General features: G+C 52.8%; 1 protein-coding gene across 2 annotated transcripts in view; it reads left to right on the top strand.

Annotated features, from left to right (window-relative positions):
- CDYL (chromodomain Y like) overlaps nucleotides 1–24,225 on the top strand; it is a 93,835-nt gene extending 69,610 nt beyond the window's left edge. For both annotated transcript variants that reach the window (XM_043908629.1, XM_043908628.1), the window contains exons 3-7: nucleotides 14,358–14,614; nucleotides 15,685–15,857; nucleotides 20,110–20,320; nucleotides 21,779–21,922; nucleotides 22,627–24,225. In XM_043908629.1, the coding sequence (XP_043764564.1) occupies nucleotides 14,358–14,614; nucleotides 15,685–15,857; nucleotides 20,110–20,320; nucleotides 21,779–21,922; nucleotides 22,627–22,785 (944 nt within the window). In that variant the 3' untranslated portion in view covers nucleotides 22,786–24,225. The remainder of the gene's footprint in view (nucleotides 1–14,357; nucleotides 14,615–15,684; nucleotides 15,858–20,109; nucleotides 20,321–21,778; nucleotides 21,923–22,626) is intronic.
- The last annotated feature ends 1,912 nt before the right edge of the window (nucleotides 24,226–26,137 follow it).

Genomic DNA, 26,137 nt, shown 5'->3' with positions numbered 1-26,137 from the left:
GATCCCCTTCAGGCCTTGCGGGGGATTCCCTCTCTCCAGGGCCTCGCGCAGTGAATACTTTGGGCCAAAGAGGGCAGTCTAGCCTAGGGGTCCGCACGCTTGCTGTAAAGAGCCAGATGGGAGGTGTTGTGGGCTTTGGGGCCAGATGGGCTCCGATACAACACTCAGCTCTGCTGTTGAGTGTGAAGGTGGCCACCGGCAGCGGAGATCAGACAGGTAGCTGGGGTCACACCAGGTTCTTCCCTCCTCGCCTTCCCCAGCCCCTTCCCCTCGGGGAGCACAGTCTGCTATCGTGGAACCAGGGCCCTCACCTCTGAGGATCCTGAAAGTACCTCGACCTGCCTCACTTCTCCGCGTGAACAGGGCGTGGCGTGGCATTCCAGTGGCTTATAGTGATTTGAGAAGCCCTGTGTGTGCTCTGTACACAGCGCCTGAGACAGGCCTCTGGGAGCTGTGATGCGGGCCTTTCCCAACCTGCCGCTGAGTTCTTCAGTTTTCTGATGGTGTTTTTTTGTTGTTTTTTTTTCTGATGGTGTTTTGATGAACAAGAGTTCTTTATGTCATGTACTCCAGCTTATCCATTTTTTCTGTTGCTTTCTGTGCTGTTAAATCTGTTCCTCATCTCCAGACCCGTTCCCTTCCGTTGCCTTCTAGAAGCTTTCGTGTTTAGGTCTCTGTGCCTTGGAGGACGTGTAGCTGTCAGGTTCCGTACACCGTCATCCCTGCTGCATAGCTGCCTCTGGCCTACCCCCAGGGGCTGCCTCTGCAGGTCCGTCTCAGGCTGCAGTCTGTCCTCTCGTCCTGCAGCCGGTCCCACGTTGTCGTGAAGCCTCGGCGTCTGGTAGAGGAGGTCCTCCCGCACGTGCTTGTTGAGGAGTGCCCCGTCGCTCTGGCCCTGTCCACGTCCAGGGTAGGGTCAGCTTTTAAGTTTCCACTCGCCAGGAGAACAGAGCCCTCCTGGGGTCTGAACGAGGTTATGGTCACTCGGGTCATTTAGGGAGATTGGCACATTTACAGTTAGCACTTGTGTTTTTTAGTCTTGTGAGTAGAGACCTTACCTGTCTTTCATTAGCTGATTCCGTTGGATTCTTTTCTAATACTATTGGATGTTGTTATAAATGGCATCATTTAAGGTTTTGTTTTCATGTTCTGTTTGTTCTTTGTTCTGATTCAAGGTTTCCTCATTAAGGTTGTTTGCCGTAGAGTTAGGTCGGGCATGTCACTTAGCCGTCGTCATCATAAGGCCGTTACGTGCGATCTGAGGACCTCTGTGCGCACAGCATTTATTATTTACACGTCGGGGGGGTGGGCATCTCTGATCTTGACGGGGCTGCCTCCAGGTCTGTGTTCAGCTGCCTGTCTAAGAGCCACAAGACAGGGACGTGCTGAACATTTCCACGGGACCTCTTCTCTTAGACCCAACTTATTTTTATACAGGAACGTATCAGTGTTGAATTTGACCCTTATTTTTAAAGGTGTAGACCAAGGATAAAAATAGTGATACATGATGCGATGTTCTAACATCACTAATTACTAGGGAAATGCAGATCAGAACCACAGAGAGAGTACCTCATGCCCATTAGAAAGGCTGTTACCAGAAAGGTGAGAAGTAGCGAGTGTTGGGGAGGGGGGAGAAAAGGGAACCCTTCTGCACTTCTGGTGGGAATGTAAATCGGTGCAGCCGCTACAGAGGACAGTGTGCGGGTTGCTCAGAAAACCAAAAACAGAGCTACGATCTGTCTGTTCCACTTCTGGGTATTTACCCAAAGAATGTGAAGGCACTCATTCAGAGACATGCACTGCTGTGTTCACCGCGGCGTTTACAATAGGCAAGGTGTGGAAGCAGCCTAAGTGCCCATCAGCAGATGAATGGACGAAGGAGATGTGAGGCATAAACACACACTCACACACACTCACACACTCACTCACACTCACAAAGCAATACTAAGCCATTAAAAATCTGATCTTGCCGTTTGAGACAGCATGAACTTAGAAGGTATCATGAAGTAGATGAAGAGAGACAAATACTGTATGTCACTCACATGTGATATTTCTGTGCGTGTGTACAAATGAACAGAGAACAGAGTGGTGGTTCCCAGAGAGGAAGGGAGGTGAGGAGGGCACGATGGGCAGACGGGTCAGCGGTGTGGGGCAGACGGACGACAGACGGACGCTGTGGACTCCGCTGGTGAGCACGCTGCAGTGTGCACAGAGTCGAGTGACAATACTCTGCACGTGAAACTTACACCATGTTATAAACCACTGTTGCCTCAATTTAAAAGCTATAGTCACAGTCTTTAAAAACACTCTCTTCTCTCATTCTCGGCTTATACAAGATGGACATGTTTGCTACTGAAACACACTTGAGGTGATGAGAGACAGCACAGTTAGGTCCGAAGGCGGTTTGCAAGGGGCAAACTGCACTGCCGTGTGTGCGGTAAGCGTCGCGTGTTCCCCGCGTGTGTGGGACGCTCGTCAGGGCCTGGGCAGGTGCTTTAGGCCTGTCAGTCACCGGACCCCAGGGCAGCCACGTGGGGTGGCTGCCGGTGAGCGGGGCGGCCAGGGAGGACCCAAGGCTCTGACTTGGGAGCCCAGCCTCAGCCGGAACCGCCCGCGGGCAGCAGCTTGGCCTCTCTTCCTCCGGCTGATCTGGTCTCATCCTCCACAGAGAGACCCCTCCTGCCTCTGTTCCAGCTTCAGGGCTGCGAGAGTCCGCCAGTCCACAGCAGGACGCCCAGAGACGGCAGAGGGTGTGGGCATAGAGGAGTTCAGAACTGGGGCTGAAGTTAGTTAAGAGTTTCGCTCTATTTCCAGCAGAGTGTTTTATCACGAGTTAACATTGCACTGCCTACATCTGTTGAGATTTTTCTTTCCCATTTGTTCCTTTAAATGGGTCAGTTACTCTGGGTTCTGCTCTGTCCTCATCCCCTCCCCCTGAACACCAAGTCAGCCTTGAGTTCCTAGAATTGACTCAGCTTAGCTATGATATTTTATGCTGTTTATACATGGTTGCGTTTGCTTTACTACATAGTATTACATGTAAGATCCTAACTTACTACTGACATTGACCTGTGATGTTCCCCTCTTGGAATAATAATCTGACTGCAAATTTCACTGTTTTTAATCTTACAGTACCTTATATAATTTGAATGTAAACATATGTATTACATCAACAACTACCTTACTGAGCTTCTGTTATTTGAGTAGGTACTTGTTTTGCATTTAGAAAAATGAGACAGATATCACATACCATAAAATGCATGCTTTGAAAGTGTTGTACAATTCAGATTTTATTAAGTACATTCTCATGGTTGTGCAACCACAGCCACCGTTTAGTTCCTCAACATTGTCTTCACTTCAGAAGGAAACTCTGTACCTGTTGGAATCACTCCCTTTTCCACCTTCCTCCCAGCTCCTGGGAACTAATAACTTCCTCTCTGCCTCTGTGGGTTTGCCTGTTCTAGACAGCTCCTGTAAATGAAATCAAACGTGTGGGTTTTCTGCCTGTATTCTTTGACTTGGCGTGTTTCCAGAGTTCACGCGTGTCACAGTGATAAGTGGATGCTTCATTCCTTTTATGGCTGGATCATACTCCGTAGTGTGAATATTCCACATTGCTGATGGCGTCTGGGTCATCCCACGTTTCGCTCCTGTGCTTAACACTGCCGTGAACACGTGTGTCCGTGCCCTTGCGTGGACATGTTTCCAGTGTTTTTGGTTAAATCCCTGGAGTGGGGTCGCTGGGTTGGTTACTGTATTTTTAATACAGACAACATACTTCACCCTTCTCCCAGGAGGTGATTCTTCACACCAGATGTTTTGAACTTTTTTCTGTGTTCCTGTGAGTAAATTTCCTCTTGGTCATCATGAGATAAATCTTGACTAAAAAGAAGCTGAATGCTCAGTGAGCGTCCCAGGTACTTAGAACGGCTTCTCAAAGTCCCCTGTGGGTTGAGCTTTGACCTTGTTCTCATGGTCTGAAGGCTCCCTGAACGTGCAATTAGAGCTTGTCCGGAAGGGCGGGTGAGGAGCCCGAGGTGGCCGTCTCTGGCCCCGGGCCTGCCCTGTGGCCCGTCTGACCCTCCCCTTCGCCCCAAGGGAAGGAGGGGAGCGGTCGCTCCAGCCCAGCAGCGAAGCTCTGAGGACAGGCAGCAAGTCCGCATCACCCGTTTCCTTTTAAAGTAAAACCACACCTTCTCATTTTCTCACAGGACCTCCTAAGTCCAGGGACGCTCGGTGTTTCTCCGGGGAGGCCCAGCCCCACATCCATGCCGGGCGGGTCTGGGGGCCGACGGGGAGCTCGCACATCCACCTCCCCTCCCCTCCGCTTGGATCAGCTCTGTGTCTGAGACTGTGTTAGTCTGTTTAAGGAGGAAAACCCCGTGTGTGGGAACGCTGGGAAAGCCGCCGCCTTGGTGCACTCCGGGGACCCACTGAGCGTGCGGTCTGCTCTTTTGGTGCTCAGTCATGTCCGACTCCCTGTGACCCCGTGGACTTGGCTTCCCTCATGGCTCAGCTGGTAAAGAATCTGCCTGCAATGCAAGAGACCCGGTTCGACTCCTGGGTAGGGAAGATCCCCTGGAGAAGGGCTAGGCTACCCACTCCAGTATTCTTGGGCTTCCCTTGTGGCTCAGCTGGTAAAGAATCCGCCTGCAATGCAGGAGACCTGGGTTAGGAAGAGCCCCTGGAGAAGGGAAAGGCGACCCACCCCAGCCTCCCGGCCTGGAGAATCCGTGGACTGCACAGACCGTGGGGTCTCAGAGTCGGGCTCGGCTGAGCGGCTCTCACTCACTTTCGCTGTGTGCTGCGCGTCTTGTTCTTCTCGTTTGGGAGGCTGAGCGTGTGTGCGTGTGTGTGTGTGTGTGTGTGTGTGTGTTGTCTCTCGATCTTTCAAAGGCCCTCAGGAGTGACTTCTCTTGGGTCTTAGAAGTACCAGGTCGTCGTCTTACGCAGTACGTTTCTCATTTAGGATTGTCCTTCAGTGGGGTTTACAGCCTTGCCCCGGCCTCCAGGAAGCCCAGAGCGATCTGTGTTCTGCTCTTGGGGCCAGGTACAGCACTTCAGCTCCCCGCGGCCCTGTCCCCCCGGCTTCATCTTGTTGAGGGCGAGTTGTGTGGTCAGCAGCTTTGCCTTTGTGGCTTTCCTGATCTCCTGCCCGTCGAGGTCTAGAACACTCCCTGAGCTGCGACCCTCGAGTCGTGGTAGCGTTTGAGAACACAGTTGAAGTTAACGCAGGTGCTTTTCTGATTTAAGCTGTTGCTCATTTAGAGATGAAATGAGGGTTAGGGAGGGAGGCTGCTTTAGGAAGTCAGTTCACACAAAGAACCCAGGAATCGGCCTGCAATGCGGAAGACCTGGGTTCGATCCCTGGGTCAGGAAGATACCCTGGAGAAGGGAAAGTCTACCCACTGCAGTATTCTGGCCTGGAGAATTCCATGAACTGTACAGTCCATGGGGTCACAGAGAGTTGGACACGACTGAGCCACTTCACTTTACATGAAGAAGTTGTGCTGTCCTCTGCTGTCCTCTGACGTGTGAATACGCAAGACCCAGAGTGCGATGGGAGCACGTGGAAAAGACGGAAAGGCCAGATGACAGGTGGTCATCTCTGGTCCCTTGCTGTTGACTTTGCAGATGGAAGGCTGAAGTAGGCCTCGCTGTGAGTATCGGCAAACACCTTGACCTTAGCATTACTACGGGTGATACTGTTTGACCCAAGAAGGGGTTTTCGGAGCCGTGGCCTCGGTGAGGCGCCTGCACCAGCACTAGGAAATCGCAGTTGAGCATTTCAGCCGGAAGCACTGGGTGCAGAGTCCATGCGGACTGAACTGGTTTTATCTGGAGTAGGACTTGCTTGTAGTCTACATGTGTCTGACCATGAGTGTGTCTTCCTTTAATATGTAGAATTTAAAATCACTGGGTAGACACTCTTAAAATTAAACAGGGAAATCAGATTATAATCGATTACTTACTTCTCTTACTGAAACAGCAGTTGCAAAAGCTGGTTCTAAAAGTCAAGGCAAATTTTGTAAAGGAAAGTGTTGAGTGAATTCAGTTCTGTATCAAATAAGGTAGAATCATTTCTGCAAGAAATAAAATTTTTGTAGGTAAGATGAATAGTAAGATTCCTCTGCTGAAGATTCATGCCATGTAGGTAGTTGTTATCCTTCTCATGGTTTTGTTTTTCTGGTGACTCCTTTATTTCAGGACTAAAGAAGAATGTGGGTCTGATCATTTTCTGTTCCATTTTTGAAACTTTAAAGTGACACAGCATAAAGATTTTTGCTCGGTTTTTTTCTCTCCAGCATATGATTTACACTGGAAGCTGTTAATGAGAAACTAGAGTGCATTGCATTTAAAGCATCACCAGTCTTACTGGATTCACCTTAGGAACTTATCCTGATATGTGTATTTAGAATGATAGAATTTATATTGGTAGTAGTTTTTCCTTTTTATTTTACTTTTTCATAAGTAAAACTAAACTAAATAGCTTGAGTTTGCATCTGTAATTAAAATTGACTCCCTGCTTGAAAGTTTTCCATCAGCCTCTTCAGAGAGCACACTTCACTTGTGAGGGTTCCCAGCTCCTCAGGCTGAGCTGCTGCTGCTGCCAGCCGTGGGGTGTGTTACTGCCATTTCTGCTGAACTGAGGAGAAACGATGCTCAGGTTTCCTCTGATCACTGAGGGCTCCCTGCTTCTCTGGATCCAGGAACCCAAGTCCCCTGCGGGATGAGTGCCCTCCGGGGAACTCAGCTGAACCGCTGGGGAGGATCGGAGCCGGCAGCAGGCTCTTCTGCACAAGACAGGCTGCAGAGGACTGACCTTTGTGCCAGGAAACCTCCGAACACAGCACGGACTCTCCGTGTCCCCGGTTGTGACCGGAACTGGTCAGAGACGTCTGCAGAGTTTATGGTGACACTGCTGACCAGAGTGTTTTATTCCAGAGAACAAAAGTCTTCAGGTTCCTTTTACTCTCCTTCTGTCCGAGTGTCATCAGCAGAGTCAGTCTCTGACGGCAAGGCTAGTGCTCAGGCGCAGGCTGGTGAGGCCCAGATCCCACCCTCAGGGAGGCAGGCGGCCTCACGTGAACCTGCAAACTGCAAGGCTGGCTGGGAGAAAGTGAGTCCTGGCCGTAGAGAAACAAATAACGTGTTTTATGAGGATTTTGCCTCTAGATCAAGAGCTCAGAACCGGCGACAGATGCCGGTACAGTCTGTGTTTGATTGTACTAACCCTTCCAGCGTCAGTCTCCTCGCTTCCCTATCCCAGGAAAACCAGAGAAAGTGGAGGTCGTCACAGTCCAGTCCATGACTCGGATCTTCTCCAAGGTCTGGTTATAATTGCTAATTAAACGTAGTAGCTAATTTAGGAAAAGGCTAAACATAACTTAGTAAGATTAAACATGGAATTACTGTATGGTCTATTTTTCTGTCAGCAGATACAGATTTGTATATAATCCATGGAATTACCAGTTCTACTTCTAGGTTAGTATCCAAAGAATTGGAAGGAGGGTCAGGTATTTATCCACTCGTGAATACGAATGTCCGTACGGCATTATTCACAACAGCCAGAAAGTGGAAGCAACCCAGATCGCCACTGGGAAATGAACGTGAAGTCGCTCAGTCGTGTCCCACTCTTTGTGACCCTCTGGACTATAGTCCGCCAGACTTCCCCTCTGTCCATGGGGTTTTCCAGGCAAGAAAGAATACTGTGGCCTGGCAGGCTCCTCCGTCCATGGGATTTTCCAGGCAAGAATACTGGAGTGGGTTGCCATTTTCTTCTCCAGGGGATTTTCCCAACCCAGGAATCAGACTCCCGCATTGCAGGCAGACTCTCCTCTGAGCCACCAGGGAATCCTTGAACAAATAAAATGTGCTGGGTTTTTGTTTTTTTTTTTTTTTTTTTAATATTGGAATGGAGTATTCTGCATCCTTAGGAAAGAATGATGTTCTTACACAAGCTCCAGCATGGATGCACCTCAAAGATATTATGCTAAGTGAAATAGGTCAGACACAGAACAAATACCAAACGATTGCACTTACGTGAGGTGTCTAGAGTCGTCATGTTCGTGGACGCAGGAAGTAGGAGGATGGTTGCCTGGAGAAGGAGGGGTGAGCGTTGAGTGGTCCACAGGCTTGCCGTGGGGAGTGGAGGGTTCCGAGGTGGACGGTGGTGGTGGTCCATCAGTCTGGGCGTACTTAATGCCACCGAACTGTACACTCAAAAGTGATTAAAATGGTAAATGCCGGGTGGTTTTGCCATAATAAAAAATTATGTTCCAAATTATGTTTGTTAATATTTTATTTAGGAACAAAAAAACATAACTGTGTATGTATGAAAGCTAAGCTGAAGCTGTTTCTCTGAGGGCGTAGATAGCCCCTTCCCCATGCCTCGCCTGGCAGCAGGAGCTCCCGGTGACAGACAGCCCCGAGGTTTCCCACAGGACAGGCAGATCCGGGGTGGGGGGCTTGCAGGCACCCTCTGCCCTTCTGGATGGGGACTCCGTGACCTCAGAAGGGTGGATGAACGCTGGACCTTGGTTTTCATCTTGTGAAACCGATTCAGTGAGACACCCGGGACCCCGAGTGCTGACGGGCCGTGTTGTCTGTCATCGCCCTCCGCCTCCCCATCGTGACTTCCTGAGAAGCTCCATTGATTACTGGTGTTTCCCCTCTTGCTTTCTGGGAAGAATGGGGGAAAGTGAGGAGGAGTCGTCACTGATCGGGAGGCTATCTGACGGGAGGTGTGGATGTCTTCCAGACGTGGAGGTGTTTGCGCTCCTCTGTGACATCAGCTGCGAACAGTCTCAGAATTATAACCGTTCGTGCAGATGCAGCTCTGATCCAGAGCGGTGAAGTCGTTGTTTCTTTCGACACCAGACTCCCCACTGGTTCCCCAACCCCGAGACGTGGCTGTCGCCTGTGATTCCCTCGTTGCCTTGGCTGATGGAGAGCAGCACGCGCGCTCGTGTGGACTGTTCTCTGCATCCCTGACGCCCTGACTGACGCTTCAGCATTTCCCGTCTCCCTGCGGTCTTCGGTCCCCGTCCTTCACTGCTCGGTCTGTGTCACCTGGTCTCTCCCTTCTTTTGATCCCCCTGTTTCCCTGTTCCACCACCTGGGCATTAATGACCCTCCTCTGATGGGGGGGAAACATTCCTGCTGACTGGTCTCCGTCCTCTGACTGAGGCTGTTCCCTCTGAGGACCCTGAGAGTCCTGTTAGGACGGAACTTGCGCTGGTCAGGCAGTGGGCGTCAGAGCCATGCACGGGGGTTACTTCCCCGCCAGGGACCCCAGAAACCCCGGGTGGTGGGGAATGGCCCCAGGAGCATGGTTTTTCAAGCTGCACCCTGATGCTGCTGTGAATCAGTTTGAGAATCTGTGGACCGAGGGATGTTGCACTTCTCACATCAAGTGTCACACAACTGTGAACCTCGCAGTTCAAAATCTTTGGTTTAATCAGGCTGATCCTATGTAGGTTTTAGGAAATTTAATTAGCTAACATGTATTTAAAATTGCATAGTCTTCATTAATTGCAGCTGTCGCAAAACAGTATATTTATTTTTTTAAGCCTCCTCATTGCTTTTTCATACTTAACATTCCTAGATTGATTCCCTCCAGAAACAAAACAATGTCAACTGAAGAAATCATAGCTCGTGTTGTTTTTGCTCTCGGTTTTCAGATTTCTTAATTTTGGTACTTGTAGATTTTTAACTAATTCACTTCACTGTTTTCCATTTACCTGCCTTCATATCTCTGGCATTCATGAGCTATTTAGTCATTTCAAGGAATTCTGTGTGTGCTTCATGCACTAGAGCCGCTTTTTTGCACCCTCCATCCTTTGGCATTATTTTACTCTTTAAAGATAACGAGTTAATTGCGTACAGATGCTATGCATGTGGCTCCCCAGTACGAAGTTTCGGAGCCCCCTGGCTCGGGCTCAGTATGGCTGCAGCACATCTCAGGAAGCTGGGATGCAGGTGGTCCTGCCTGGATCCTGGAGCATGTGGTGGTTTCTGATTGATTCCCGAGAGAGACCCAGCTTACAGAAAAACTGGATTATTCACCGGAGGCATTTTTATTTAAGTTGAAGTTTTAAAGTTTCTTGTCTTGCAGGAGAAGCGCTTTGATAAAAGGTTGGAGGCGCACTGTTGTGGCCTTGGGGCTGGACGCAGGCAGTGAGTGTGTGAGTTGACTGCAGTAGAGCTAACGCAGCTAGTTATCCAAACTAGAAGGCAGAGAAGCAGTGAGGCAGACGGAGGCAAAGCTAGAGGAGAAAGACTGGGAGCGGGGCAGATGGGGGGGGTGGGCACCGGACGTGGTGTGAACGTGCGGGGAAGCCGAGACCCCACGGGTCACCAGCCGAGACTCGGGACAGGCGTCCTTCCCTGCCCTACAGCCGCCCGCCTCCCAGGGTGGTACCAGACAGGGGGAGGGAGAGCCTGGGGATGCTGTTGAGGCGGGAGGCCGCGGTGCTGGGCGCTCAGTGCATTCACCTGTGACGTGTGTCCCCAGTGCGCTGGGGGCCCTCCTGCTCCGAGGAGGCAGCTCTTAGGGCCCAGAGCTGGTGAGGGCCTGGGGGGACCGGGGGGGTCACACTGAGTCGGGACCAGCCAGTGCAGCCCAAGCTTCCTCTCGACGGGCGTTGGGTACACAGGCGCTCAGACTGCCCCTGATGTACCAGCCACGCTGCAGCAGACCTTAGAGCAACACCTGCTGCACGTCAGTGTCCCCGTGAAGAGAGCCCAGGGCAGCCTATAAACCTTAAACCCGGAGGCCCCCGTGGGCCAGGGACGTAACGGAAGGAGCTGGAGGAGAGCCGTGTACAGTGGTTGATTAATAAAGGGCTCACTGATTGATGTATTTATATATAAAGAGCTCCTTGCACGTGTTGTGGAAGCAAGGGGTGAGAAGGTTTAAAGCCTGTCTACCTTTCGTTCCATGTTACTTGAAAAGCTTTCTCTCAATGAATTCAGCTTGTAGATTATATAATCTGAATAAAATGATAGGCTTTTATATCATTAAATAGGACTAGGTTTGGTGAGTGTGGATAACGGTATTTTGAAATGTCAGACTCCGTAAAGGAGGGCTGAGGATTCTGTCGGCTCTGTTGCTGGCTCTCTGGCTTTAGACTGCAGAGGGGGTTGGCCACGGCTCTCCGAGATGCCCGGGTCCTCCTCCTCTTCCAGCCTCCCGGGCCGCCTCGCCTCCAGTCTGCGTGCCCGGGTCAGCCTTTGCCTGTAGCGTGGACGCAGCCTCCAGGCCAATGGCTGGTGAGTCGGCGGGCTCGCTGTGTCCGCCTCCTTTGCTCTGGCAAACACGGTCCTCGCTGCCCACTGTCCACTGTCTGAACCGGTTGTGTGGTGGGTTTTCTTCTGTTTTCTGGGTCTCGTGGGCCAGTGAGGAAATCCAGACTGACTCTCTCATGGTTGGAAGCACATTTCATTTTAGAAATATGCTTTTTGAAGCAGTGAATTTTAACAGGTCAGCAGTACTTGTTTGAGGGTATCTCTTTTGCTCTTAGGATGTTTTAAAATAAAACTTTTTTCAGGGCGACACTGAAACGTGGGTTTTCCTGGCTGGATTTCAGGCCAGTGCCCCCTAGGAGAGCAGCTGGTGGTCTCAGACCCGCCCCTTCAGGAGCTCTCGGCTCACAGACAGCTTTGCTCCCGTGTTTCCATCAGTCAGAGCTCGGGTCTGAGTCGGACCACGTGTCCCATGGCTTCTGCGGTGGAAGCAGCTTTGCCCTGGATCTCGGCGTTTGCCTCTTCGCTGAGTCCTGAGCCGTGGCTTCTGCTCTGCAGTGTGGCTTCCCGGTCCCCGCTTGTCTGAGGTTGGGTGGCCCTCCGGCCTTCTCCTCGGAGCAGAGGGGGCTGGGCTGAGGGGTGTCAGGTTCCCTCCCCTCATTTGTTCGGTCAGCAGTGACCACGTGTTCTGAGCTCGATAGAGGGGACCCTGCCCTCAGGAGCTTGGCAGCGTCTAGCCACGATCTGTCAGTAAAAGTCAGATGAGACAGACAGGGCTGGGGTGAGGACAGAAAACCAGAATGGGCCGGCACGTGGGTGGTGCCAGGAGGGGCCGTGGACGTGGGTCCAAGAAGAGGTGGCGTTGCAGTTCCGTTGAGATGAGCAGAAGAAAGCAGCTGTTCAGAGCTCCAGGCCCGGAACATTCCAGGCAGAGGAAAGAGCGAGTCCAGAGGCCTCAGGGGAGCGTGGGCCGGGCACAGACGTCAGGAGGGAGGTGGCCTGTGCGCCCAAGGTCAGTCCGGCCGTGAGCACTTCTCCGCACAAACAGGGCACAGTCAGGAGGCCCCAGGGGCGGGCAGCAGAGGGTCCCTGGGCTGGGGGTGGGGCTCGAGCCCCTGGTGAGATCGCAGGGCCCGTGATGTCCCCAGAGAGCCAGCAGAGTGTCAACAGGGAGATGAAGGCCAGCTGAGCAGGGCTGGTCACACGAGCCAGCAGTCCGTGACTGCACTGCAGAACCGCGGAGAGCTCCGCGGGACCTGCTGCCTCAGGTGCAGAGCTTGCCGCCGAGCTACGGGACGCCAGCTGTCCAGGCTGGCGGACCCGTAGCCTGGAAACCCCGCCTCTGTGGACAGGGGTCTCTGGGGGACACTTGGAGACGTGAGGAGCAGGGCAGGGGCGGCAGGGCCGGCCCCGTGCCAGTTAACCGCCCAGGCCCTGATGGCCTGCTGCTGCCCGCACCCCTGCCCGGGTGAGCTACGGGCGCCGGCCCCGCCGTCCACTCACCTCCCTTCCGTCACCTTGCCCCCAGCACTCATTGTGGCGCGCGCAGGATAGGCTGGAGGTTCAGAGACAGGAAGGGCGCCTGAGGGCTGCCTCAGGAAGACCCAGCCGTGCCCCCTCACTGGGGACCGCTGCTCGAACGCTCTCCCGTTAGAAAGACTCGGGTTCCGAGTCCCTCAGCCGCTGACCCTGCAGGTTCGCCGGCACGTTGGAAGGAACAGCAGGCCCGGGGTATGCGCTGCGGCTCCCGCGGTAGCATCAAAGGGTCGCTGGTGAAAAGCATAACAGACCGTCCGGTCAGGGCACCGCTGAGCAGCCTGCAAAAAGCGCAGGGAGACCGAGCTGATGGGCGACAGCGCCTGAGGTCCCCTCTGCTGAAGGCGAGCGCGGCAGGACGCCGGGTCTCCTCCGTCACTGTGCGCGTCTGTTAACGGCGGAGGGAGGGTGGCGTTTGTGTAGTGTTTGCTGCTGTGTGGAGCCTGTCTCTGAGGAGAATCCAGACCCGGCGACTGGGGCGGTGGTGGGACCCGGGCTGACGGGGGAGGCCTTCTGCCATGCGCTTTTTTATTCTCATACCGTCCGTGTGTTACCGCTCCCAGACTGTCCCCAGAGTGAATCTGTTGTTAACTTCAGAAATCTCCAGTTCCACCGACTGAATGAAAGGGCGGCTGTTTCAGCAGGGAGATGATCTGACTTCTAAACGTCCACCAATCCTCCAGAGGCTCCAGCTTGTCCTCTTTCACGTTACAGGAAATATCTGACTCGTAATTCATCATGTTCTTCTCAGAGGACTTCTCACTCATTGAGTTAGTAAAGCCTCATCCAGTTTTCTTAGGTTTCTTTCCCTTCCCTCCTCCACCCAAAGGCCCTGAACATTTATTACCAGGTTAGATGATATTTAGACAAGTCACACCAATAGGAGGATAACTATTTGCCTTAACATTTGAACTCTTTTTTCAAAAATTACTCCTTTGGCTGCGCCGGGTCTTGGTTGCAGTGGGTGGGATCTTGTTCCCTGACCAGGGATCGAACCCGGGCCCCCTGCATTGGGAGCGAGGAGTCTCAGCGGGACGGACCTTCTGGGTGGCGGGAGGGGGCGCCGTCTCCAGCCGTCTAGGAGGCTCTTTGAAAACATGGCCGAGTCAGGACTGTGGACCGAGGCCCAGACCCCCCGTGGAGGAGCCCTGGGGGCTGCTTCATGCGTCTGTCTGAGGGGACCCTCACCCGGAAGCAGTCTCGGCTCAGTGCCAGGCAGCCGTGGCTCTAGTAATGCTCTGAGTCCGTTTCCTTTTTTCTTTCAACTTCTCGTGCCCAGGATGTGTCCTCTTCACAAGAGCTGTTCTCGTTGAGTTCCGTTCTTCGAAAGTCTCAAGTCCTGCAGCTTCTCTCCAGCTTTTTCCTTCCCATCTTTCTTTGTTAGGAGGGGATGGTGAGGGCAAACTCCTTGGCAGACAGGTGAGGACCGCAGATGCCTTTGAAAGCGGACTCTGCAGAGGCTCTCCTCTCCCACCTTCTTGGATTATCAGCCCTGGGTCTGTCATGGGCGTTTCTCGCCAGTCCAGGGCAGGCTGGTGGTGGGTGCTCACCACTGTGCTCCTGGGCCCCCGCAGGCACCTCCCCGTTCATGGATGCGCTGACGGCCAACGGGACGACCACCCTGCAGACGTCAGTCACGGGCGTGACGGCCGGGAAGAGGAAGTTCATCGACGACAGGCGAGACCAGCCCTTTGACAAGCGGCTGCGCTTCAGCGTGCGGCAGACGGAGAGTGCCTACAGGTACCGGGACATCGTGGTCCGGAAGCAGGACGGCTTCACCCACATCCTGCTGTCCACCAAGTCGTCCGAGAACAACTCGCTGAACCCGGAGGTGAGTGCCGTCTCCGGGCCCACAGCTGAGCCCCTGCTCCCCTGGGCCCTTCTCACCTGCCCGCCCCGGGCCAGGTCCGGCTGTGAGCAGGGAGTTGCAGGGTGCCCTGAGCCCCCACCTCCTGGTCAAGAGCCCGTCGTCCGCCCAGGTGGGGGAGATGGGCCTCCCTGAAATCACGTGTGAGGTGTGTCCTCATGCCTTCCCCTCAGGCTCTCGGTTCAGGCGAGGTTAAGGCCCCCCGGGGTCCAGCCCTCCAAAAGCTCACCTCACCTTCCTTCCCATCAGCCTCCAGCTCCACGTGGAGCGGAGCTTCAGCGGCAGTGATTCCTACACGGTTATTGCTGGTCATTGAGGAGCTTCCACGGGGTGAGGGAAACGGGTGCTCCCAGAGGCTGAGAAGCGTAGTTCTGTGATGTATCTCACATCGGGGCACCTGAGCTATTTCATGCTTAACAACGTAAGCTCCAGCAGTTGCTCGTCTCCCACTTGTGGGTGGCAGGTCAGGCTTTTTCCAGGTGAGAAAACTGAACCACAGAAAGCGAGAGTGTCTGCCCAGTGGTCGGGGCACCAGGCCCGGGCTGGCCCCCGGCACCTCGTTAGAGCGTTGGTATTAAACCTTTTTAAATGGTTTGTACCCACTGAAAACGCCTCCGTGCTGTGCTTGCTCTTACTACCCTTGTGCACCAAACTTGAGGTTTCTGTCCCAAGAATGGGAGCCCGACGTCAAAAACAAAGCAGCACCAAACCAGCAGCTTCTCTGAGCTGGTTGCATGTGCCACCTGCTGTCCAAACTCTAGAAATGCCAAGAGGCTAGAACAGAACTCGCCCGCCAGGAGCCACGAGGACAGCAGTGCTTAGCGGCTCAGAGCCACACGTCTCCCTAGTTACACTCCATTCCTCACGGGCTCTGTGATGACACTCTGTCCCCACCGTACCCCACCCCTGGCTTCAGAAAAGAAGGAAACTGCAAGTCACTCGGCAGACGCGGGCCGCAGGGTCAGGCCGAGAACCCGCTTCCGGTGAGTCGAGCGGGTCGGCGCAGTGAGGAGACGCTCTTGGGTGCCTTTCAGGTGATGAAGGAGCTGCAGAGTGCGCTGAGCACGGCCGCGGCCGACGACAGCAAGCTGGTGCTGCTCAGCGCCGTGGGCAGCGTCTTCTGCTGCGGCCTGGACTTCATCTACTTCATCCGGCGCCTGACGGACGACCGCAAGAGGGAGAGCGCCAGGATGGCCGAGGCCATCAGGTACGCACCACGGTCCACGGGAGGGTCTCCTCCCTGCACCGCCGGACCCTGCTGGGGAGGGTCTCCTGCCCCGAGATGAGTGATGAGACAAGTGAGGGGTCTCCTCCCCAGGAGATGGCAGAGGCAATCAGGTACGCACCCCAGTCCGCCGAGATCACTGGCGTGAGCCGGACCCCATGATGGGTCTCCTCCCCTGAGACCCACTGCTAGCAAGAGTTAATACATCTTCTATTCTGTGGGCCATTTGCCTCAAGCAGGTAACCGATGTCAGTGCTGGCTCGAGCCCAGCGCGTGTTGGAGGGGGTGGGGTCCAGGGTGAGAGCCCAGGGTACCACATGGCTGGACTCGCCACCCTGTGTGTTCACGGCCTGCAGCCCTGGAATACGTATGCCCTCTCCTTCATGTGATAACTTACCATTTGGTCAACTCCAGAATAAATCAACTAAGCTTTATGACACGCTAGTTCTATAACATCACGCAAGAAGGGTCCAACTCAATGGACATGAGTTTGAGTAAACTCCAGGAGTTGGTGATGGACAGGAAGGCCAGGTGTGCTGCAGTCCATGGGGTCACAAAGAGTCAGACACGACGGAGCAACTGAACTGAATGTTCTTTTTAAAATACAAACACTTATGCCTCAGGTGGTGACTTTGCATGTTTTCCGTAAGATCACACTGAATTTCCACCTGATGGTTTGATTTGGGAGCTGGTTTGTCCACCTCAGTTCCGGCCCCCCACCCCACCCCAGGCGGGGTTGCCCTTGACTGGGGCGTAGGCTTGTATTGTTGGGATCAGACAGATCTGCGGAAGAAGCAGCAGCAGCCGTCTCTCGTGCTGAACTCCAGGTGCTTTAAATGCTTGTTTTCTTCGGCAGCCCACTCCTTTCTTAGACCCCAGCACGCCCCACAAAAGCTGGGTTGGTCTTCTAGAGAAATGCCAAATCCTGCTTTAGGAAAACCCACTCAGTTCTTCCCTAAATGATGTGTTTTGTCAGTGTGAAGTTCTGTTAATGCAGGATCCAAAAAACAGTCACACCAGATCTACTTAACCTTTACCTTGGCTCATTTGCACTGAAATTCATGTTTTGTGTGTAAAGTTGGCTTATTCATGCAAAGCTATTACTGTGTATATTTTTTGTTTCTGTGGTGTCCTGTCTCAAATTCCTTAAATCTTTGGGCAGAGAACATCACCGCCATGAGTTTCCAAAAGGAAGGTAGGAAATAGGAAGGTCAGGCATAGACTGTGAGCTTCTCACGTGTCTGTGGGGCTAACTCTGGCTGGGATTGTTGGCGGTAACCAGTTTGCAGATGAACTGTGATAAAAATACTCAGCACATGAGTGATAAAGTTATTAGGGATCGGTTTATAGCATTAGGCTCTTGGAGTCCACGGGACCAGGAGGAGCCGAGGCTTGAGGAAGGAGCAGAGCCCGTGAGGAAACGCGCGCGCCCTGCACGCTGACCTTGCCACGTTCCGGCCCGGCCCAGACCCGCTGGTGCAGGGGAGCTCGGCAAACCGGCTGTCGACAGCTCAGCTCCTGTTTCCCCAAAGCGTTTCTGAGACTGACCGTTCGTAGGTGGTCTTCCACCTTTTTGGTGAGGTCTGTGGGGTGGTAAATATTCTCCAAAAGAATGGATAGAATCTTGACTTTGTTGAATGGTCTTTTTAAGCTTTAAGGGTCTTCCCTGTAGCTGCAGTGCAGGAGACCCAGGCTCAGTCTCTGGGTCGGGAAGATTCTCTGGAGAAGGGAATGGCAATCCACACAGTATTCATGCCTGGAATATCCCATGGACTGAGGAGCCTGGTGTAGGCTACAGTCCATGGGGACGCAAAGAGTTGGACACGACTGAGCGACTTCACTTTGACTTTTTAAGCTAACTTTGTGGCAAATATAATCTCTTTCCTTCCCACTGTTCCCAGCATAGCCTCTCACTCAATTCAGAGGAAACTGAAGTTTAAATTCAGTGTGTTGTATGGGGCACATCTGAATGCTCATGCATTTTGATTTTAAGGTTTAAAATACACTTGCTTTTCGCCCCCCCAAAGCAGCAGACAGATGTTCCCGAGCGTCCAGGGCCCAGAGGTGCCTCCCGCCTCCCACCTCCAGCAGCCGTGGGGCTGAGCCTTCGTGTTTCTACTAAACAGAAAAGCCGTTGTGTGAACTTCTGTCTGGCAGGTTTTGTTTCTCACATGAAAGGGATTTCTCTGTGGACCGTGCTCGCTCTGGCGTCAGAGTCCTCCCCATGTCTTGGTCGAGTCCTCTGAGACGGGACGATGGTGTCCGCTCCAGAGCGAGCTGGCTGATTCCTGCTGCTCCCAGGAGGAGCCCCAGGTTTAGAGCAGGTCATCATTCCAAGCAAACATAAAAATAAAAGTCATCTTAGGGGGAGAAACTCAGCTCCAGACATTTCTCTAAACATACAACATGAGAAGGATTAGTGCTACATGGAGTAATCCATTCCCTTTACCATTTCTCTGTCAGTCACTTCAGTCGCTCAGTCGTGTCCGACTCTTTGTGACCCCATGGACTGGAGCATGCTAGGCTCCTCTGTCCACCACCAGCTCCCAGAGCTTGCTCAAACTCATGTCCATCAAGTTGGTGATGCCATCCAACGATCTCATCCTCTCTCGGCCCCTTCTCCTCCTGCCTTCAATCTTTCCCAGCATCAGGGTCTTTTCAGATGAGTCAGTTCTTCGCATCAGGTGGCCAAAGCATTGGAGCTTTAGCTTCAGCATCAGTCCTTCCAATGAATATTCAGGACTGATTTCCTTTAGGATGGACTGGTTGGATCTCCTTGCAGTCCAAGACTCTACCGTTGCTCTGTAGAATCTCTTTATGGTTACACTGGTTTGATCCCCTCTTTCTTGTGAAGCTCCCATCCCTGTCTGGTTTCCAGCTGTCAGTATTGGAACCGTCTCCACTTTGCCCCCGTTCACAGGGGCAGCTGAATTCGGGGCCACTCGGGGAAAACATCTGCTTTAAGTCAGGGAGACAGTTTGGCAGTTACTTTGTCGACAGTCGTCTGTAACTGAGCATAGATGATGCGTTTCTGTCATGGGTCGTTGATCTGAAATCCTCAGAAGGTGGCAGAACTGAATAGCTTCATGGAGATGGTCTGGGATTATTTCAAGGACCTATTTTAGAGGTTATCTGGCTCTCTTTGTGTCCTTGAAACCCAGGCTGAGGACTGACTGCAGAGGCCTTGGAGAACAGTCCCCCGAGTGAGGCGTGTCGCTGCTGGACTCTGAGGCCCCCTCTCCCCACTGTATATACACACACAGCCGTCTCATCCTGCCCTCCCAGAAATCTGTGGCCCCTCGTGTCTGTGTCTGTGGAAGAGGGGAGACTGTGTGCCAAGTCGTGCCTTTCGGAGCCCGTCTGAACAGATTAAATCGCTGGATCGCAGGGAGCAGCACCCGACTATTAGCCTTTGGTGCTGCAGCTGGGGGCTGTCGGGTTTAGAATCTGGAATTCTGTCCTTCTGATCTCAAGCTCAGACGGCCTTGGAGGGATTATCTTGTATTCATTTTGGGTGTGTATGTCCTTCTCTTCACTGTGTTCAGTCTTGACAAGACACAGCCTCTGAACGTAGTTAGATTCCAGTGTGGGGAGGAGGCTGCACCAGCCGGCCCTAAACTGAAGAGCAGCCCAGCTTTCCAGCCTGATCCTAAAACAGACCCCAGCGGCGTTGTCTGGGCTGTGAGACCCCTTGCCCCCTGTGTGGGGGAACCCAGGCCCCCTGGGAGGCCTGCGTGACGGTTGTCGTGAGTGGCGGGCTTGGGGATGCTCTGTTGGATCTTGGGTCTTACACCAGCCTCTGAGCGTCTCGTCTCTGCGTCTGAGTCACTCCGTCCAGTTCCATGTAAACTCAGGGATACTCGTGTTTCCAGTTTATCAGCGAGATGTCTGAAGGCACAGACCACGTCCAGACCCAGGCGCTGAGGCTCCTGCCCCACCCCAGGCCGTCACTGTGGCCCCGGGTCCAGTTTCATCCGAGAGAGCTGCTGGACTGGTCGTCTGGAGGCCAAGGGAGGGAATTCACCGGGGTCTGTAGGGAGAGCCGCCTCCCCCGCCCCGGGGCACAGGGGTACACGCCAGGGCCCTTTGCAGCCAGGAGGCCATCAGAACAGCCAGTTACAGTCAGGCGCACGACCTTCACATCTTGATGTACTGAATTCCATCGAAGTGGATTTCTTTCTGTTGCTCAAATGTGCAGTGTTTTGAGTAATCGCCCATTTGTTTTCTGTTTTAGAAACTTCGTGAACACCTTCATCCAGTTCAAGAAGCCCATTATCGTGGCCGTGAATGGCCCGGCCATCGGGCTAGGAGCATCCATCCTGCCTTTATGTGATGTGGTCTGGGCCAACGAAAAGGCGTGGTTCCAGACGCCCTATACCACCTTCGGGCAGAGTCCAGATGGCTGTTCCACCGTCATGTTCCCCAAGATTATGGGAGGAGCATCTGTGAGTACCTCTTCTCAACATGTCCTGGGAACCGTCCTCGGCTAACTGTGTACAAGGCGTCGCTCTGTGGGCAGTTCCCATCAAATGCATGCGTCATTCAGCTCTTGTCCTTACGTCGTGAAGTTGTATTCCTCATTCATGAACCCATGGGAAGTTGTCATGTTTTGGCATCATTCCCCAGAGGCCCTCCTTCCACGAGGCGCCTCCATGTCTGCATAATTAATGCGGATCCCCCCCAGGAGTGAATACCTGTCTGTAACCCAAAACAACCAGAGTTCACAGTGGAAAGGGTCTTGAGCTAGTAGCTGCACTTCTGAGGGAACGCCTGACGGAGCAGGGTTGTTCTGCTGCGTGATCCGCCCGCACCAGGAGTTGGGGATGTATCCCAAGATGACATCTGGTGGTCCTCCCTCCTGGAACCAGGGCAGGAGGTGGAGTCAGGGGCGGGGGCCTACAGAAGCAGACACTGGGGCAGAGGTCGGCGGGGGCGGGGCGGGGAGAAGCTGAGCTGGGAGGCAGCCCCGCAAACCGGCCCGCACACCCCCAGGGAGCTCCGGGGCACCCGCGCCCGCCGTGGACCGGAGTGGCTGGCAGCTTTGTGTCTCACTGCTGAGCGCGGCCTCCGGGGTTGCCCTTCGACAGTCCCTGGGGGTCCGGGCGTCTGTCCTGACGGCCTCCAGCAGCTGGGCAGCCAGGTACGGGGCAGCCCCTCTGGGTGCAGAACTCGCCTCCCCTCGCCTGGGAGAGACACCGAGGAGGACTCCACAGGATGCCTGCCTCAGGCAGGAAGCACCGCCAGACGTTAAAATTAGGTGATAAAAGTGGCAGAAAAAGGACGATCCATCTTCCCCCCACCTGGCTGCCCCCCTGCGGGCCTCAGGGCCTGTCCTGGGGACACTGGTTGCTGCCCTTGGCCGGGGGCAGCTTGGTTGGGCAGGGAGGACTGCAGGGTCCCGGGCTTCCCAAGCAGTGGGTGTGTTTCTGAGGCCCGTGGGACCCGCCACGCCCAGAGCTGCGAGGAGAGACATGTCCTTGGGAGGGGCGGTCACACCTGCCCCCATCACCCTCTCAGGGCTACAGGTAGGCCAGCGCCCACAACCCCAGAGGGCTTCTCTGCCCGGTGCCACCCGAGGCCCCGCCCAGGCGTCCAGCTGGCGGCCCCCCTGCGTCCGCCGCTCGCTTGCGTGGTGGGCGCCCCCTGCCGACGCGACCCAGCTCCCTGCCCGTGGAGCTGTATGTCGCTGCAGCTTGATCTAGAGCAGATGGACCTTAGATTTCTTGGTTCATCCGTGTGATTCTGCTCTACATGAGCCTCTCAGATTCTGTAAGACTCCCCGGCAGGTGGGCCACTCCCCACGGTGCTTGCTTCACCCTCGGGCACCGTCTGACCTCGGAGCGGAGAGTTTCCGGGCTGGGTCTCCCCGCAGCTCACATGGCCTCCGCTCTTCTTCCTTCCAGGCGAATGAGATGCTGCTCAGCGGACGGAAGCTAACGGCGCAGGAGGCGTGCGGCAAGGGGCTGGTGTCCCAGGTGTTCTGGCCTGGGACCTTCACCCAGGAAGTCATGGTCCGCATCAAGGAGCTCGCCTCCTGCAACCCCGTCGTACGTCCAGCTCCTCTTCCGCCCTTTCTCTGCAGGGTCACTCGGAGCCAGGCCGAGGCTGGGCCTCCGCACCCAGTGGGAGCCAAGGGAGCGCAGTTAGACAGACTAGTCACTGAAAAACGTCCTGTGGAGGTGTACAAAAAGCATTGTTTTTAAATTCTTCACCGTTTCCAAAGCCTTGCATCTCTCCACGCGTTTTATCCCCGCAGTGAATGTAGGTTTGCATTTAGTAAGTGCTGGATATGTGCTGACAAAAAAGTACATCCAGCAAATGACAGGGTGAAACGTTATTTCCTATCGACTCACTCAGCTCCATATAAGCTGTCCCAGACATGTTAACAACTCATTACAGGGAGTAAGTTGTGGTTTGAGGTCCCCTCGGAAGGCTTTCTCAGCGAGCCTCCCAGGAGTGGGCGTCACCGGTGGGGTTCCTGCAGAGCCAGCGCAGGCCCGAGGCTGGGGAGAGCATGGCTGTCAAGAAATAGCTTAACAGCCCTTTGAAGTCAGGAGTTTGCCCCACGTCCACAGCGAGTGAAGTGCGTGGTACACGCTCGTCAGGCCTGGCACGTATAGGAGAAGGCGTTTGGTCCTCTTGCCAGGTGGCTCCTAGGGTCTGGTATCTGCGTCCAGAAGCGTAGGGGCCGTGAGGCACCAGCGCTTGCGGCCACAGTCCCCGCTCACTCCCTGCTTGTCGTCTGGCGCAGGTGCTCGAGGAATCCAAGGCCCTTGTGCGCTGCAACATGAGGCTGGAGCTGGAGCAGGCCAACGAGCGGGAGTGCGAGGTGCTGAAGAAGATCTGGGGCTCGGCGCAGGGCATGGACTCCATGCTCAAGTACCTGCAGAGGAAGATCGACGAGTTCTGACGGCCGGGCCGCCCGACCTCACCGGGGCCACGCCGCGCCGGACCTCACAGCCCGGGCCAGGCTCTCCCGGAGCTCCCGCTGGGAAGCAGGACTTGAGACAGCCAAGCTATTTATTGCCAAGGAGTTTTTAAGTACTGTAACTTTAAAATAAATAACTACAAAACTCCTTTGTCCAAACGTCATTATTTTATACTTAGTACACACACGAGTGTAAAAGTATAAAGGTGAGCTCTGGGCTGCTCTTTGAGGCTCTAATTTTTGTTATCTTTGGCTAGTACTGTATAAAAATGTGTTTTCTTGGTTTGGGTGTCAGAAAAGTCTGAAATAATGTTTGTTTTTCCTTGTTTTTTCCTTCTAGAAGAAAAGAAAGAGGTGTTAGCCAGCCTCGCCATCCCAGCCCCAAATAGAAATATGGAAAGATCTGAGATGTGCCCTTATCTCTAAGAGGTCCAAAGCCTCAAGAGATAGAAAATTCTAAATCAAATGAAAGACTTATCTTTTAGGATAAGTATTTCTGGTTAAACACCCACTGATGGAAATACCCCCAAAGTAAAATACGCCTAGGATTCATGCTATCAGTTGATTGATCCCGCTTTTTTAAATGTCTGATTCTTACCCAGTTAACAGGAAGAAACCACTCTCTCTAGGGGAAAGCTTGTTTTGCAGTATTAGTGAATCACTGACTAGCTTCAGTACGCTATCTTAAGTTATAAGTTAATCTTAGCAGGTTTATAATTAGTTTTTCTGACCCTTTTGAAAAATAACTACATAAGTGCTTCTTGTTGCTGGGTGAGAACTACTACTTTATATACAGTTTTGGTTTTCTATTTGCAGATATGATCGATGTATTACACCAAAAATAAAAAGTATTTTTATGTTTATAAAGTGTAATTTTTAGGTTCACTTAGAATATATTTTATTTAATAAGTTAAAATTCTTTTGGCACACTATTAAATGCAGAAACTCCTTTTTAAGAGAACTACCTTATTATATCGATGTTTCATGTTCTTGGTCTCTGCTTTCACGTCCACACAATATACCAAGTACAGGATGCTGTCCGAGAGTGCCCTGTGTAAATAGACGTCCGCATTCCTGCCAGGGGTGGGGACGATTCCAGAAGCCTGTCCCCCGGCAGGCTTCTGAGCTTGCAATCATATTGAATGTATGAAGAGTGAAATAAAATCAAAACCTTATTTTTGTACAGTTTTGAAGTTTCTACTTAGAACCGACCACCTCCCGGCCTCGCGGAGAGCTTACAGAGTGTAAATCTGCCTTTACTTGGATTGGTTGGTGCAGTATTTTTGCATCTGTGGGACCTACTTTTTTCGTTCTGTAGTTTGAACTATACATAAACTGTACAATCTGTAAAGTTTTTATAGAATAAATATTCAGCTGTGAAAACTGGTTAAATAAAACTAATATTTCTTAACACATTTAAAATGTTTCTCTTAATTCTTTCTTCACTTCTGAAGTTTCTCCTGTTTACTTTTTGTGTGAGATGACAGGCACGGACAGGCACATCACATTCGTACAGTTGAAAGGTGGACCCACCCACCAAGCGACCTCGGTACCGACACGTATAGTAATAATGAACATCCTCAGGGAGATCAGCCGTCACGTGCATGCCAGAAACGAAAACTGCACCACTACCATCCGTGAAAAAGCCCAGAACCTTCCAGAAAACATCTACAACTACAGGTAAAAAGAACAGTCTGTGTGTGTAGGAGGCACAGTCGCAGCGTCGCCAGGTCCCCGCGCCCCGGTGGGCAGCCCGCACACCGCAGGGCCGTCAGGTCCGCCTGCAGGAACGGGCGGCCCCGCAGGCCGGGTGTCCGTGCAGCAGTCACCGGCCAGGCGCCGGGCTCAGGCCTACCCGCTGATCCTGCAGGGCGGGCGGGGGGCAGCCAGCGCTCACCCTGGGCAGAGCACCGTGGCGGTGGTTTGGACCCTGGTGCCGGCAGTGCGGTTCGGGTCCCCCTCCAGCTCACCGGCCTCAGGACCCAGCCCCTCCCCCACCAGCCTGTGGGCACCAGGACTGAGATGCCACTGGCCACACGCCCCACCCCCCAAGCCAGCACACACACGGAACCCACAGCCGCCCCTGGACAGCGCCCTGCCCGCCCGAGGGCCCAGCACCGGGCCGCGTACACCAGTGCACAGGTGTTCACCCGGGACCCCCGGGGCCCTGCAGCCAGAGGGCCCAAGACCCGTCCCCACCCACCAGAGGCCCAGCCCCCGGGCACAGCAAGCCTGCTTCAGCCTCAGGACCAGCCTCACCCAGCAGCAGGCAGACGCCAGCCCTGGGTACCCATAGCCCTGCAGACTGGCCAGCAGGCCGACAGCTGTCCTGGGACCATCTGGGCCCCGAGTTCTGCCCGCTCACAAATGAAAACAACAAACACAACTATCTGAAAACCTATAGGACACAGCAGGAACAGCTGGGGGAAGTTTATAGCAATACAAGCTTCAGGAACAAAAAAATCCCAACCTAACCTTACACCTACAAGAACTAGAAAAACAACAAAACCTTAACAGAAAGATCAGAGCAAAACAAAAAAGCAGAAAAGACTAATGAAACTAAACTAGTTCTTTGAAAAGACACACAAGGTTCATAAACCTTTAACTAGACTCATTAAGGGAAAAAAAGCCCAAATCAATAAAACCACAAATGAAACAGAGCAAGTTAACTGACGCTGTAGATAAACAAGAGATAAAAGAGTACTACAAACTTTATAACCATATCCTATACCATATAGCTATAGACCAATAAAATGGACAACCTAGAAGAAATTGATAACTTCCAATGTGTAAACTTCCAAGACTGAACCAGGAAAAAAAGAAAAAATGTGAGGAGACCAATTAACAAAGTCCAGGTCTAAATGGGTTCACAGGTCAATTTGCCCAAACATTTAAAGAACAGTTAATATCTGTCCTTCGCCAAACTTTTCCCAAAAAATTGCAGAAGGAACACTTTCGAACTTATGAGTCCAATATCACCCTGATACCAAAACCAAAGATAGCACAGAAAAGAAAATTATCGGCCAGTATCACTGATTAACATAGATGAAAAAAAAAAAAAAAACATAGATGCAAAAATCCTAAATAAAATACTACTACCAAACCAAGTCCAGTAGTAAACTAAAAGAATAATACACCGTGCGTGATCAAATGGGATTTATCTCAAGGATGCAAGCATTTTTCAATATCTGCATTGATATTGCATTTTCAATATCTGCATTTTCAAGATCAGTATTAAGCAGCACATTAACAAACTGAAGAATAAAAACTATGATCATCTCAAGAGGTGTAGAGAAAGCAGCTGACAAAACTCAACATCCACTCCTTGATAAAA

The sequence above is a fragment of the Cervus elaphus genome, chromosome 7 (assembly GCF_910594005.1).
Source record: "Cervus elaphus chromosome 7, mCerEla1.1, whole genome shotgun sequence".
NCBI lineage: Eukaryota > Metazoa > Chordata > Mammalia > Artiodactyla > Cervidae > Cervus > Cervus elaphus.
This window is presented reverse-complemented; position numbering and strand designations above follow the sequence as displayed.